This window comes from Poecilia mexicana, unplaced genomic scaffold (assembly GCF_051168715.1).
Source record: "Poecilia mexicana isolate PSO_F unplaced genomic scaffold, ASM5116871v1 scaffold_21, whole genome shotgun sequence".
Taxonomy (NCBI): domain Eukaryota; kingdom Metazoa; phylum Chordata; class Actinopteri; order Cyprinodontiformes; family Poeciliidae; genus Poecilia; species Poecilia mexicana.
The window spans coordinates 3,579,553-3,594,428 of record NW_028263390.1 but is presented as its reverse complement, the minus strand read 5'-3'; the positions used below and the strand labels follow the sequence as shown (position 1 = coordinate 3,594,428).

General features: G+C 36.1%; 1 protein-coding gene across 6 annotated transcripts in view; it reads right to left on the bottom strand.

Moving 5' to 3' along the window:
- Window positions 1–14,876, bottom strand: part of LOC106908073 (uncharacterized) — a 110,347-nt gene that overhangs the window by 39,818 nt on the left and 55,653 nt on the right. For 4 of the 6 annotated variants that reach the window (XR_015761765.1, XM_088001820.1, XM_088001814.1 and 1 more), the window contains exons 2-22: window positions 11,578–11,704; window positions 10,870–10,982; window positions 10,717–10,765; window positions 10,471–10,623; window positions 10,229–10,393; window positions 7,575–7,727; window positions 7,326–7,496; window positions 7,152–7,187; window positions 5,934–6,086; window positions 5,685–5,855; window positions 5,175–5,219; window positions 4,918–5,058; window positions 4,625–4,795; window positions 3,540–3,584; window positions 3,283–3,423; window positions 2,990–3,160; window positions 1,957–2,001; window positions 1,700–1,840; window positions 1,407–1,577; window positions 323–367; window positions 66–206 (exon numbers count right to left, since the gene is read on the bottom strand). Coding sequence is in view for 5 of the 6 variants with exons in the window: in XM_088001820.1 (XP_087857946.1) it covers window positions 66–206; window positions 323–367; window positions 1,407–1,577; window positions 1,700–1,840; window positions 1,957–2,001; window positions 2,990–3,160; window positions 3,283–3,423; window positions 3,540–3,584; window positions 4,625–4,795; window positions 4,918–5,058; window positions 5,175–5,219; window positions 5,685–5,855; window positions 5,934–6,086; window positions 7,152–7,187; window positions 7,326–7,496; window positions 7,575–7,727; window positions 10,229–10,393; window positions 10,471–10,623; window positions 10,717–10,765; window positions 10,870–10,980 (2,419 nt within the window). In the remaining variant the exon portion in view is untranslated. The remainder of the gene's footprint in view (window positions 1–65; window positions 207–322; window positions 368–1,406; window positions 1,578–1,699; window positions 1,841–1,956; window positions 2,002–2,989; window positions 3,161–3,282; window positions 3,424–3,539; window positions 3,585–4,624; window positions 4,796–4,917; window positions 5,059–5,174; window positions 5,220–5,684; window positions 5,856–5,933; window positions 6,087–7,151; window positions 7,188–7,325; window positions 7,497–7,574; window positions 7,728–10,228; window positions 10,394–10,470; window positions 10,624–10,716; window positions 10,766–10,869; window positions 10,983–11,577; window positions 11,705–14,876) is intronic. The other 2 variants (XM_088001817.1, XM_088001816.1) reach the window with 2 other exon arrangements.

Here is a 14,876-nt window from a genome sequence, read left to right as displayed (position 1 = left end):
TATTGAAATTGGTTCAAATGTTTCTGTTTAAGCCTCAGAATCCACTGAAATCTATTTAGTCCAACCTGTCGTAATGTTAACATCAGAGATTCTTAAGTTCCTGTTGATGCTGATGGTGTTGTTGATGTTCCTCAGCTTTTCTACAGCTGTAACATCTGTGGAGTTCAGCTCAATGGAAAGCAGGTACTGACGGAAGACTGGTGGACCTGTAGAGGCACAAATGAAAGAAGAAATGAATAAGAATAGGATGAATACCAATGTAACCCTTTCAAATATGTACTGCTGAGTGGTTGATCAACATGAACCATGCTTTCAGTCTTACTTGTTGGTTCTGGAGTTGTTGTGGTGATTGGACATGCTGTAAAGTCTGTAAAGATGGAGACAGTAAAGGAGTAAGTGCTTGACACAAATCCATTCTCTGACATTCCTGAGGAAAATGGTTTTGCTCTCACTCTCAGTTAGCTCCAGTAGAACAAGGCCTCCCATCAATAACCTGAGTTTCAACGTTCCAAGTTATAAGTATTAGGAGAAAGGCACCCAGTGTCAGAATTCCTATTTAAAAACCACCAAGTAGCTGATCAAACCAATTGTCAAAGTCCAATATGGCTGCCATACACAACGACTGCAAGAATTGCAGTTATGTTTTGTTAGCACCAGTTATTGTACGTATGCCATTTAATCAGTCAAAGACATATATATAGCTGTGCAAATTTAATGTACAATCAGAAAAAACACTGCCATTAGCATAAATTACAACTTCTGGTTAGATGGTTACTATGGTAAGTAGCCAGTTTTCCATCTGGCCTTTAAGCTAGCTGTTTAATTAGTTGAAGCCTATCCTTTTATCTACAAGTATTTTTTATTATCCAATAGTACTGCAAGACTTTAATAAGAGGTGGCGCTGTTTTTAGATGTATGTGCTTATCTAACCATGAAATTTAAGAGGTACTGATGCAGAAATGTAGTTTGATTTGGCATCAAGTCATTGTACACCAAACAACTAAAGATGCAACAAGTTATTGTACCCTAAAGAACTAAAAATGCTCATTCGCTAAGAAAAATGAAATGATGATACAGAATAGTATTTATCAAGAACTCAAATGCATAATTGAAGCTAAAGTTTCAATAAGTTTGATGTCTAGACAGCAAACCAGTCTGATGGTGGGTAAACCATCAGACACAGACCAAGCTTCAAGGAAAGGTGCTGACAACAGTCAGGATACCACCATTTTACTTCTTCAAATACTTCAAAGATTAGATTTTCCTCATTGGTGTTAAATGTGTAAAAATTATCACTTTGTGCTTTGTTTCATGCACATCTGACCTGTTTCTTCATTCCTGGACATTACATGATACAGAAAGATTTGTCCTAAATTGTCAATCCAACAAACTCCAGATAAACTCACTGTATTGGTCCTCAGCCTGGCAGTACTGTCCATCAGCAGGAATGCCACTGATGCAGCCACATGTGTCACCAGTGATGTTGTCACATGATCCATATGTTACACACTGGTCACATGGCCAACGAAACTGATCCTCACATCTGCACTGGTAATCACCACTGATTGGAGAACACACTGCCGACAAAACAAAGGAAATATGTGATCAGTTTCAGAACATGCAGCAGTTTGTTTTATTGAAATTGGTTCAAATGTTTCTGTTTAAGCCTCAGAATCCACTGAAATCTGTTTAGTCCAACCTGTCGTAATGTTAACATCAGAGATTCGTAAGTTCCTGTTGATGCTGATGGTGTTGTTGATGTTCCTCAGCTTTTCTACAGCTGTAACATCTGTGGAGTTCAGCTCAATGGAAAGCAGGTACTGACGGAAGACTGGTGGACCTGTAGAGGCACAAATGAAAGAAGAAATGAATAAGAATAGGATGAATACCAATGTAACACTTTCAAATATGTACTGCTGAGTGGTTGATCAACATGAACCATGCTTTCAGTCTTACTTGTTGGTTCTGGAGTTGTTGTGGTGATTGGACATGCTGTAAAGTCTGTAAAGATGAAGACAGTAAAGGAGTAAGTGCTTGACACAAATCCATTCTCTGACATTCCTGAGGGAAATGGTTTTGCTCTCACTCTCAGTTAGCTCCAGTAGAACAAGGCCTCCCATCAATAACCTGAGTTTCAACGTTCCAAGTTATAAGTATTAGGAGAAAGGCACCCAGTGTCAGAATTCCTATTTAAAAACCACCAAGTAGCTGATCAAACCAATTATCAAAATCCAATATGGCTGCCATACACAACGACATGCTTTTGGCACCAGTTATTGTTTGTATGCCTTTAAATCAGTCAACAAATAAACATAGCTGTGCAAAGTTAAAAACACAAAACTCTGAAACAAAACACTTCAATTAGCTTAAATTGCTACATCTTGTTAGCCTTGTTTAACATAGTAAACCCTGCTGGTTATCCACCTGGCTTTTAAGCTAGATGTTTAATTAGTTGAAGCGTATTCTTTTAATGTACAGGTATTTGTATTATCCAATTTTATTGCAATACTATAATAGCTGGTGGAGCAGTTTTTAAATATATGCACTTATCTGTCAAACATAAGAGATACTGATGCAGAAATGTAGTTTGATTAGGCATTAAATTCGTGGAAATCAAAGTTTAAGAAGAATTAAGAAAAATAATGAAATGATGATAGAGTATGATTTTGAGGAGGATTTCAAATAAATAAAAGTGAATAGCAAAAAATCACTTATTTCACGTAATAAAAGACACCAACTCTTCCTCTGTTTGTTACTAATTAAGAGACAGAACTGGACAGGAAGCCAGTCTATGACAGACAAAATAACCATATCCAGACAAGGTTGAAAGAAAACAACAGTCATTCCTCTCCACATTTGTTAAATGTATTAAAATGATCACAATTTGTTTTGTTGTCCAAGTCTGACCTGTTTCTTCATTCCTGGACATTACATGATACAGAAAGATTTGTCTTAAATTGTCAATCCAACAAACTCCAGATAAACTCACTGTATTGGTCCTCAGACTGGCAGTACTGTCCATCAGCAGGAATGCCACTGATGCAGCCACATGTGTCACCAGTGATGTTGTCACATGATCCATATGTTACACACTGGTCACATGGCCAACGAAACTGATCCTCACATCTGCACTGGTAATCACCACTGATTGGAGAACACACTGCCGACAAAACAAAGGAAATATGTGATCAGTTTCAGAACATGCAGCAGTTTGTTTTATTGAAATTGGTTAAAATGTTTCTGTTTAAGCCTCAGAATCCATTGAAATCTGTTTAGTCCAACCTGTCGTAATGTTAACATCAGAGATTCGTAAGTTCCTGTTGATGCTGATGGTGTTGTTGATGTTCCTCAGCTTTTCTACAGCAGTAACATCTGTGGAGTTCAGCTCAATGGAAAGCAGGTACTGACGGAAGACTGGTGGACCTGTAGAGGCACAAATGAAAGAAGAAATGAATAAGAATAGGATGAATACCAATGTAACCCTTTCAAATATGTACTGCTGAGTGGTTGATCAACATGAACCATGCTTTCAGTCTTACTTGTTGGTTCTGGAGTTGTTGTGGTGATTGGACATGCTGTAAAGTCTGTAAAGATGAAGACAGTAAAGGAGTAAGTGCTTGACACAAATCCATTCTCTGACATTCCTGAGGGAAATGGTTTTGCTCTCACTCTCAGTTAGCTCCAGTAGAACAAGGCCTCCCATCAATAACCTGAGTTTCAACGTTCCAAGTTATAAGTATTAGGAGAAAGGCACCCAGTGTCAGAATTCCTATTTAAAAACCACCAAGTAGCTGATCAAACCAATTGTCAAAGTCCAATATGGCTGCCATACACAACGACTGGAAGAATTGCAGTTATGTTTTGTTAGCACCAGTTATTGTACGTATGCCATTTAATCAGTCAAAGACATATATATAGCTGTGCAAATTTAATGTACAATCAGAAAAAAACACTGCCATTAGCTTAAATTACAACTTCTGGTTAGATGGTTACTATGGTAAGTAGCCAGTTTTCCATCTGGCCTTTAAGCTAGCTGTTTAATTAGTTGAAGCCTATCCTTTTATCTACAAGTATTTTTTATTATCCAATAGTACTGCAAGACTTTAATAAGAGGTGGCGCTGTTTTTAGATGTATGTGCTTATCTAACCATGAAATTTAAGAGGTACTGATGCAGAAATGTAGTTTGATTTGGCATCAAGTCATTGTACACCAAACAACTAAAGATGCAACAAGTTATTGTACCCTAAAGAACTAAAAATGCTCATTCACTAAGAAAAATGAAATGATGATACAGAATAGTATTTATCAAGAACTCAAATGCATAATTGAAGCTAAAGTTTCAATAAGTTTGATGTCTAGACAGCAAACCAGTCTGATGGTGGGTAAACCATCAGACACAGACCAAGCTTCAAGGAAAGGTGCTGACAACAGTCAGGATACCACCATTTTACTTCTTCAAATACTTCAAAGATTAGATTTTCCTCATTGGTGTTAAATGTGTAAAAATTATCACTTTGTGCTTTGTTTCATGCACATCTGACCTGTTTCTTCATTCCTGGACATTACATGATACAGAAAGATTTGTCCTAAATTGTCAATCCAACAAACTCCAGATAAACTCACTGTATTGGTCCTCAGCCTGGCAGTACTGTCCATCAGCAGGAATGCCACTGATGCAGCCACATGTGTCACCAGTGATGTTGTCACATGATCCATATGTTACACACTGGTCACATGGCCAACGAAACTGATCCTCACATCTGCACTGGTAATCACCACTGATTGGAGAACACACTGCCGACAAAACAAAGGAAATATGTGATCAGTTTCAGAACATGCAGCAGTTTGTTTTATTGAAATTGGTTCAAATGTTTCTGTTTAAGCCTCAGAATCCACTGAAATCTGTTTAGTCCAACCTGTCGTAATGTTAACATCAGAGATTCGTAAGTTCCTGTTGATGCTGATGGTGTTGTTGATGTTCCTCAGCTTTTCTACAGCTGTAACATCTGTGGAGTTCAGCTCAATGGAAAGCAGGTACTGACGGAAGACTGGTGGACCTGTAGAGGCACAAATGAAAGAAGAAATGAATAAGAATAGGATGAATACCAATGTAACCCTTTCAAATATGTACTGCTGAGTGGTTGATCAACATGAACCATGCTTTCAGTCTTACTTGTTGGTTCTGGAGTTGTTGTGGTGATTGGACATGCTGTAAAGTCTGTAAAGATGAAGACAGTAAAGGAGTAAGTGCTTGACACGAATCCATTCTCTGACATTCCTGAGGGAAATGGTTTTGCTCTCACTCTCAGTTAGCTCCAGTAGAACAAGGCCTCCCATCAATAACCTGAGTTTCAACGTTCCAAGTTATAAGTATTAGGAGAAAGGCACCCAGTGTCAGAATTCCTATTTAAAAACCACCAAGTAGCTGATCAAACCAATTATCAAAATCCAATATGGCTGCCATACACAACGACATGCTTTTGGCACCAGTTATTGTTTGTATGCCTTTAAATCAGTCAACAAATAAACATAGCTGTGCAAAGTTAAAAACACAAAACTCTGAAACAAAACACTTCAATTAGCTTAAATTGCTACATCTTGTTAGAACAAGGCCTCCCATAAATAACCTGAATCTAAAGATTTATCCTAAATTTTCAATCCAAGAAACTCCAGATAAACTCACTGTATTGATCCTCAGCCTGGCAGTACTGTCCATCAGCAGGAATGCCACTGATGCAGCCACATGCGTCACCAGTGATGTTGTCACATGATCCATATGTTACACACTGGTCACATGGCCAACGAAACTGATCCTCACATCTGCACTGGTAATCACCACTGATTGGAGAACAAACTGCAGGAAACAAACATTTAATGAATCAATATTCCAACAGGGGACTTTAAAGGATTTCCCATGATGCTCCTCTGTTACCTGTAGACAGGTCAAGTTGTGTGACATTCACTGTTGGACTCTGGGTTAGAAAATTGCTGCCATTGCTCAGGAGGTTTCTAAGGAAGTCCACTGTTGTGATGTCCGTTAGATTCAGCTCCAGATCGATCACATATTCAGTTTGAACCAGCAGCTCTGGAAGGCAGTGGAAACAGGAGTTATGTTTGTTTTTTTATGCTCGTTAATAGACCTCAAAAGAACAAACTTGATGCATTACACATTCGCTCTTGTTTAACCAAAGGTATCTAGAATTTAAAAAAAGTAACACATTTGGAAAAGTCATTAAGTTCTAATGAAAGGAAGCAAACACATTTTTACCAATAATGTCTGCATGCCATTGGCTGGGAAGCATCACATGATCTCATGAGAAACCTGTTTAGCTACAAGTATATGAACTGTCTGACACATTGGCATTCATGGATTTATCAAATGCATTCAGTGTAAAAGAAAATTCTTCTCAGTATTTGGCCTGGTTTCAACAAACCCGTGGCACTTTGGCAACAATATCTTGTCTTTCTTCTGAAAAATAAAATATATAATTTTTTACCTAAATATATATCATGATCTGTGTTTTTATTTCATTTCAGGTCTTGCCATGTCGAGTAATTATTATGACCATCTTCCCATATCAGTCTATCCCTTTGTATTTATTTTATTAGTTTATTCCTGTATTTTGCTCTGTGTGCATTTCTATTGAGTTTCCTTAGATTAGTGTAAGGGAAACCTCCCTTGATCTAATGTAACACCTGTTACAACACTGGAAACACTCCCAGAAGGCCTACGCACTGAAAAGTGCTGGTACTGGTGCATGCTGGCCAACTTAAACAATGAGAAAATGCGTCCAAGATTTTCTGATAAAAACCTTCCCCACATCTTCATTTTTGCTGATATTGGCCTACGTGAGGCCAGTTTCAGTAAAACATTTTATTGTTCTTTATTTTTTTCATTTCTGCTTTCTACTGGCACCCATTCAGATACAGACATTCCTTAAATTCTCTGCAACATTGCTGAAACTAGTTTGTTTAGGAAATATGATTTATGCAAAGACAAAGACATTTTAGATAGACCTAAAATTTGAGATGACATTTTTAAATGCATTCTTCAGTTAATTTAAATGAACACATATTGACAATCCCACACTTTTCCTGTCCATTATGTGTTTTTGTTTTTGTTTGTGGCTGTGCTGCATTTCAATCTTACCTGGAGTGTGTGTTGTAGCAGGACATGATGTAAAGTCTGTAAAGAAAATAATTCAAATGCACATTATGAATGAACCTCATGAAGCAGCGAAATAAAAATGAGCGAGCTTTTCTTTAGCAGATCAACACAGTAAAAACAAATAAAGAGATTTGAAGGTTGTATTGAACAACTCACTGTATTGATCCTCAGACTGGCAGTACTGTCCATCAGCAGGAATGCCACTGATGCAGCCACATGCGTCACCAGTGATGTTGTCACATGATCCATATGTTACACACTGGTCACATGGCCAACGAAACTGATCCTCACATCTGCACTGGTAATCACCACTGATTGGAGAACACACTGCAGGAAACAAACATTTAATGAATCAAGATTCCAATGGGGGACTTTCCAGGGTTTCCCATGATGCTCCTCTGTTACCTGTAGAGAGGTAAAGCTGTGTGACATTCACTGTCGGACTCTGGGTTAGAAAATTGCTGCCATTGCTCAGGATACGTCTAAGGAAGTCCACTGTTGTGATGTCCGTTAGATTCAGCTCCAGATCGATCACATATTCAGTTTGAACCAGCAGCTCTGGAAGGCAGTGGAAACAGGAGTTATGTGTGATTTGGGTTTTGTTTGTCTGAGTAGCATTAAAATTAGGAAACTAAAATAAGACGGAGCTGAACCTCAAATTTCTCGGATTATATTGTTTACAGAATTTTTTTTACGTTTGTTCTGTTTAAGTTTGCACTTTAGCACAAGAATTGCAGTAAAGATATCGATCAGTGTCTGGAAGTCTTTTACGTCACTAAATACAGTAAAGTGTAACTTATGCAAATTTCAAATGGCTGTGCATTGTAAAGGGCCATGTTATGACTAAGACCTGCCTTTGTTTGCATTGCGACAGTAAAATGTTACGTTCACTTATAGAACAACACAATATGGCATAATTGCAAACTGACAGCATACTTATTCTTGATTATTGAGTCTTTCACCAAAACAGTCTAAAAAGTGCAGCATGCATGGTGATGCTATTAGTCTGAAGTCTGATGGTGATTGTATGTACATCTAGACACAATTTTTTAGCCACTTTTCCAACCAGTGATTCTTGAGAATAGGGACAAAACAGGTCCTATGGATAAAGCATGAAATTTGAATAAAATATACACAAAATATATTTTTTTCAAATATCTAACTAAACTAACCTGGGTCATGTGAGCACAACAATGTATATTTTTCTTTTTTTTTGCTGAATATTTTTTTTATTTTAAACATTGTAGTCGGTGGATGATGCCTGTAAAAGCCCTTGTCCAGGAGCAGAACTCAATACATTCTTATAGTTTAAAACAATTAAAGAAATACTAAAATTATATATTATATAAGTAGTCATATAAATAATTATAAAAGTATCGGTAAATTGAATTAAAAATAATTTTTAGATATTTTCCAACTCCGTTAAAATTTGTCCTTAGTTTTTGTCAACACCGTCAGAAATGAAAAAATGTAAAAAAATCAGGCATTATTGGGGGGCACCAGAACTTCTGAGGACCCCATGACGTTGTCTTTTCCTTTGCTAGGAGGGCTAGTTAGCTCTGGTTAGCTTAAGTTATTCTTTAGTTTTTTCTTCTGTTTTATTCCTAAGTTGTTTGTCACAACCATGATGTGTCAACTCCATAACTGACAATTTACAAAACTTTGATTAAATTTTGCGAAATAAAAGCTTAATTTTGGTAAACTGTAAAGATTTCTTGGACCTGACGAGCTACAATATGGCCTCCTTCAGAATAACATCATATAAATTGAGGTAGTTTGGCATTTCGTCAACTCCGTCAGATGTCAACTCCGTCAGAGTTTTTCTGACTCTTTCAGTGAAATTGTTGTCAAATCTCACTTAATTGTGCAACTAATTCATTTTAATGTATTGTACATGAATTGCATTACTTCACATGTACCAAGTTTTTCATTTTATTCACTAGTTTGTCACCACCTTCAGTTCTGTGTCAACTCTGTCATGCACTGTCAACTCCATCAGATGGACTTTTTCTTGTTTTTTGTTTTAAATAATATTTATTTTATTTCTTGAGAAGCATTTGTTTGTAAATTGAGTAAAAATATCACTAATGGGGTATTTTAAAAATCATTTTAGATTTATTTTTGTCAGATGGTGATGACAAAGTTTTGGGTCAGGTCGATTAAAAATGTAATTTTTAAAAAAAAAAAATTCGCAACTGGGAGCCTGTACCTTAGCATCTTCATATTTTCTAAACATTATTTGTCATATTTGCATACATAAGGTTGAGAAATAATTAAAAAAAAATATGGGAAAATTAAAACCCATTTTGTCCCTATTCTCAAGAATCACTGAGAGCAGTCACACTCATTTTTAATCGATATAACATATTTATGTTATCACACAATAACTCTGACTGCTTACTTGAAATAATGAGATGATTATCTTCTCTTGAATGAACATGATCGGTTTCTCAGTGTTCTTAAAGCCTGGCTAAGAAGGGACTCAAGCTGAAAATGTCAGATCATGGCGCACCTGACACTGATAAACAAACATGCCATGACTTACATGTATTAGTCCTATCCCTCTGCTGTCGTATGCATTTGTAGGATGGAATCAAGCTTAACACACACGCACACACACAAACCAATCATCTTGCAAAAACAAAGTTTGTTTTCTTGAGATAAGCTCATTATCTTGAGAAAACCTTTCGGAAAAAAATTACGCAGAGAACATAAAGCTCTCGGCTTCCGTACATAAGTCAGTCTGTCTGGATAAACATGACAAACAACAAATAGTAGCACCACAGTTTCTCAATCATTTTCCTAGTGGGATTCTCACATTTGATTCTTTTCAAATCTTTCTCTTTATTTCCTTTTTTTATTGAAATGTTATTTGCAACTTCAAGAGTACTGCACTCTTCTGACAGATGAGTAATTTTGACTTTTAAGAGTCAGTTGGTGGCGAATAATGACAACTAACTGCTCACAGGGCTATTAATTGTTCACTCATGCAGGATAAATTATAAAATGCATTATAATACACACCACGTATGCCACTGCATTTCTTTAGCTGTGATTACCTGAGATCAGCTGACAGGAAGAGCCATCAGCTGGGATCGCTGAGATGCATTTGCAGATGCCGCTGGATATGGAATCACAAGCTCCATATGCGATGCAGGTGCTGTACGGCCAAGCAAACTGCTCTTCACACTCACACTGGAAACCAGTTTCAGTGGAGACACAAACTGTGTGAGGAGAGATGAGAAGAAGATGACTATGTAATGTTGTTACTGCTGCTGTTTGTGTTACAGCCGTCACTCACCTGTTGTAACAGTAATATCCTGGATCTCTGTGGTGTTATCAAGCTGGAGAGGATAACTGGTGGTGTTCAGGGTTGACAGCAGCTGCTCATAGGTTTCCACGTTCGATGCATTTAATAAAATGTTTGCTGAGTAAATCTCGGAGTCTGAAAGCACTGCGAAGATTAACATTTGAAAGGATTCATGTCAATGTTGGATCTTTTTTTTTTTGAGTATGAGCAACTAATTCATGTTCTCATCGCACTAACCACTTCTTTCCTGCCGTATGTGAGGAAGAATGTGTTCTCCTTCCTGCACCTAGGGCAGATGAAAAGTATAAATAACTGTTATTTATCTAAAAATAGAAACGCTCAAATCCCATGTTTTCTGTTTAGTGAAATAAATAAATAAAGTGGTCTTACCAGATAATCTAGGGCAGGAAAGTGCAACTGAAAGTTACGGTTCCTTGTTTCCAAAATAAGCACAGTCACTCCAAGGGCAAAGACGGTCAAGGTTTTCAGGCTTAAGGCCATTCCTTCCAAGGAAATGAGAGAAGGACAAAGGGGGGAAAAAGGACATCCATTTAGGTTTTGTGAATACACTTTCCAAACGCTAGTATTGTCATTGATTAACATAGGAGTAATTATTCTGACAAAATAAATAGAAATAAGCTCACTCCTAAGGGTACACATACTTTTGGAAGTGGAGAGCTCTGATCTATGATGGTCACTGTATAAGATGTTTTAGTGCTTTTCCTACCCTAACCCTATCTGATTAGTCATTTATTAATAGGTTCCTAGGCAGATCCAGGATATGCGACAGGGAGATTTGAAAAATGCAATACATTGGCTCTTAAAATTAATTCAACCAGCTACCCACCGCTGAAAAGATGCTTAAATTTAAGTTATGTTTGGAAATTTTAGGATCAATTCTGACCCATATTCAGGATTAAAAACATTAAAACAGCAAGTGACCACCACATCACTGTTTAAAATGTCCTTTTAGATTTTGTTTCTTCTATATCTATGAAATACATCAGGTTTGAATAGTAAGTCTTATGAAAACTGACAATCCAAATGGTTGCTGGTACATTTTCAGACAACTTCACAGTGTTTTATTATTATACACACCTTCAGTGACTTGTACTCTTCAAAATGACTTCAGCTGAAGATGCCACGCAGTGTTTCCAGTAAATTCAGTGTTGCTGAACAGCATGTTGGGTCTGAGAATATTATCCTTCTGCTGTCAGAATGAAACCTGAGAGGAAGTGGGTAAAAAATACATACATTTATGTTATGTTTAAAGAGTAGCTCTGACCAATTAACGTGTAACCAGAGTTTTGCATTCATAAAAGTGTTTTTCACCCTTCTCTGGGTTTCTGTCTGCTCTGAAAAAAGGTAGTTTTGCTAGCAGCAACAGTCTCGAGTATGAAAGGTGTTAAAGAAGTTATACTATCAGAGTCAGAGCAAGCATAAAAGGTGGAAGAAAAAAATAAAGAAATTATTTTTTAATATGTCTGCTATTCATAAAAGCTACTACTTTATAAAGAAATTAAAAACAAAGTTTCTCCAGTTATCTTTTAACTGTCAGCCTTTAGTCCTGTAGGAAAGCTCAGGGTTAGGCTAATGGTCTAAATTCTTAACAAAATACCCAAAGGAACCAGGGTCCACAGTGATGAATGCTAATTTGTTGCATATTATGTATGAATGTGAATATTGTTCCACATAATGAAACTAAGCCTGGAATTGAAGCTAAGCTTTTATTCATATTTTATGAAGTTGCAGGTAAACATTCCTACTTTATGATGACATGCTGATCTACATCCACATTATTTTACAAAAACAACTTAAACTTAACGCCTTTCAGTGAATATTCCCAATTATAGATTTTCCCCCTTAATTCTTTAACATTCAATCATTTACATTTGTTTTGGATTGCCCTAGGTTGCTTAAGTTAAAAATATACAATAATAACTCCATATTTGTTATTAGCCAGGATTTGCTCCAGTATAACAGAGAAATGTGGACATACTCAGGAGCTTTTTAAAAACCTCTTCACATTAAATTCTCAGATGACCAAATAGCTTACTTTTTATTAAAACTCCCTGACCTGAAATTCATTCCACTGAAAGAATATCAGTGTGAAGTTAACAAGAATCTTACATGATTACCCGTCAACCTGTTCCAACCGGTTTGACCTCAACATGCCTTTTTACATGGGCAGAAATCCTCAATGTACTTTGGTCTAATATTTCTTCAGCCTGTCAAACTTTGACAGATTGTGGTTTACATACCTGCTTGTCATTGTGTTTAAATGTCACAGGATGCCTTAGAATGAATGTACCAGACTGTCAAGCTTGGCAATCTTTTCCCAAAAGCAACAATGCATTTTCACGAAGGGGACCCAATGTCACACTACAGACACCGTCACATCAGATTCCCATACTGACAAAGACCAACTACTGTTTTACTGCTTAGTATGTCATACAGGTAAAGAGTAAATAAAAAAATAACTAAAATGCAGTTTTCAGATTATGAATTCCTGTGTAAAGAAGTTATAAACTGCTGGACAAATTCCTTCAGGATTTCAGGCGGAGAGCAGAATCCAAGGCTTCATCAACCACAGCAGGTCCTTCAGATCCAGAATCAAATCTTGATTCATGTCTCAATGGGCAATTCATTTAATAGAGAGTCACAATGAAAACACTAACAATGATTAATATTTAATTATAGGGTGTGGAACTAAATTTCACTGCTTCAAACAATGGAGGTGAAAAAGCACAAAACTTGTAAATCAAAAACAAAGAGCTGGTAAGACTAAAGATAATAAGCAAGCCAATAAGTACATAATACTCAAAAGTTTTATGTAGCTCAAAGGCATAATGAATGAAATTAACTAAAATGTATGAAGGAAATACCTTAAAATTTAATTACTGAAATAAATTTACATTTTGATTACATTTTTATTTAAATGTATGTTTTGTGTCTAACTTCAGACACAAAATGATTTTTCTTGATTACAGTCAGAAAAAGGATCAGTAAAATTCTAAGGAAGAAGTAAAAGATATTTCTGAGAAAATGTATTGAAGACAACTGAGCTTCTGGGTTTAGACGGGCTAAACCAGTCATGTTATGATCATCACAAGGCAGAAGTGATGGATTACCAAAACATGACGGAAATTTTCTTGATCCAGTCATAACATCTCATCAAATCTTGCATTTATTTTCACTTCACATCCTAAATTAATCTCACGGGGGATTTTGATCTTGTCAGAAATGAAAGTGTAAATTATAAAAATATTTTTTTTCTGTTTCGGTTTTTTATAAGGACAAGCCACTTTTGCTTATTTAAGCAAAGTGCTGGGAAAACAAAGCTGAACACAAAAATATAAAAACGAAAAAACTTATCTAGCAAGTCACCAAAGGGCTGATAGTGGGATCAATTTTATCTGATGAAACCAGCACAACATAGAACAGCAATAGTTCCTAGTATTGATCAGCTACAGATAACAATGACTTCAAGATGATGTTTTGAAAAAAACAAAAAAAAAAAACATCAGGACAAGCAGTTTTATAGTTTGGTTTAAGCTTGATATTGCCTAAATTATTGAGCCAAAACTATAAAACATGAGATGAGCAAAAGACAAGTTACAAATAATATATAATAAAGTAATAAATGACTGTGAGACATTAAGACCTAATCAATTCAGGACCTTGTGTGGGAAATCTGTAATGTTGGAACATCTAGAATTGACAGTTAAACTGAAGATGCCGTATAAAAACTCTGTTCACGATCGAACTGACACTTCACTCTTTTACGAGCAACTTAGGTTATAAGAACAAACGAAGCAATAAGGGGTCCTAGTGAGAACATTACACCAAATGCTGAAAAAGAAACAACATTTAGATGGTTTAGTTTCATTCACATTTAAGGATTCCAGGCATATTTTAGGAATAAATTCCATTATCCTACGACTTTTAATAAAATCTATTTACTTTGATTTAGTAGAGATGAATATTTTATTTTTTTTAATTTATATTAAAGCAGCAACATATTTGTTAGCAGCAGCTACTAACAGCAGAAAATGTCCAGAAAAAGAATATCCTTCCAAAGAGATGCAGACATGCCCATTTCTCTTTCCCTTCATAAAGTTTCATGTAATGTAGCAAAATTAATTACTTTCCAACAAGCTCTAACCTTATTTTTTGTTTTTCTGTTACATTTTCACACACATCAGTGTAAAATATCACCTAAGCAAACAAAACACTCATAAACTGAGTTAACTGAAAAGAGGTTAGTAAGAAAAACTGCCATGAAGCTCTTCAGTTTAATCCTGTTTGCAGAAGTAAATCTCCTAAAACAAATTAAATGGATTTTCTTTGTTCCAGTGTCAGTCATATATAAAGGAAAGCATAAAGAAAATATTTTT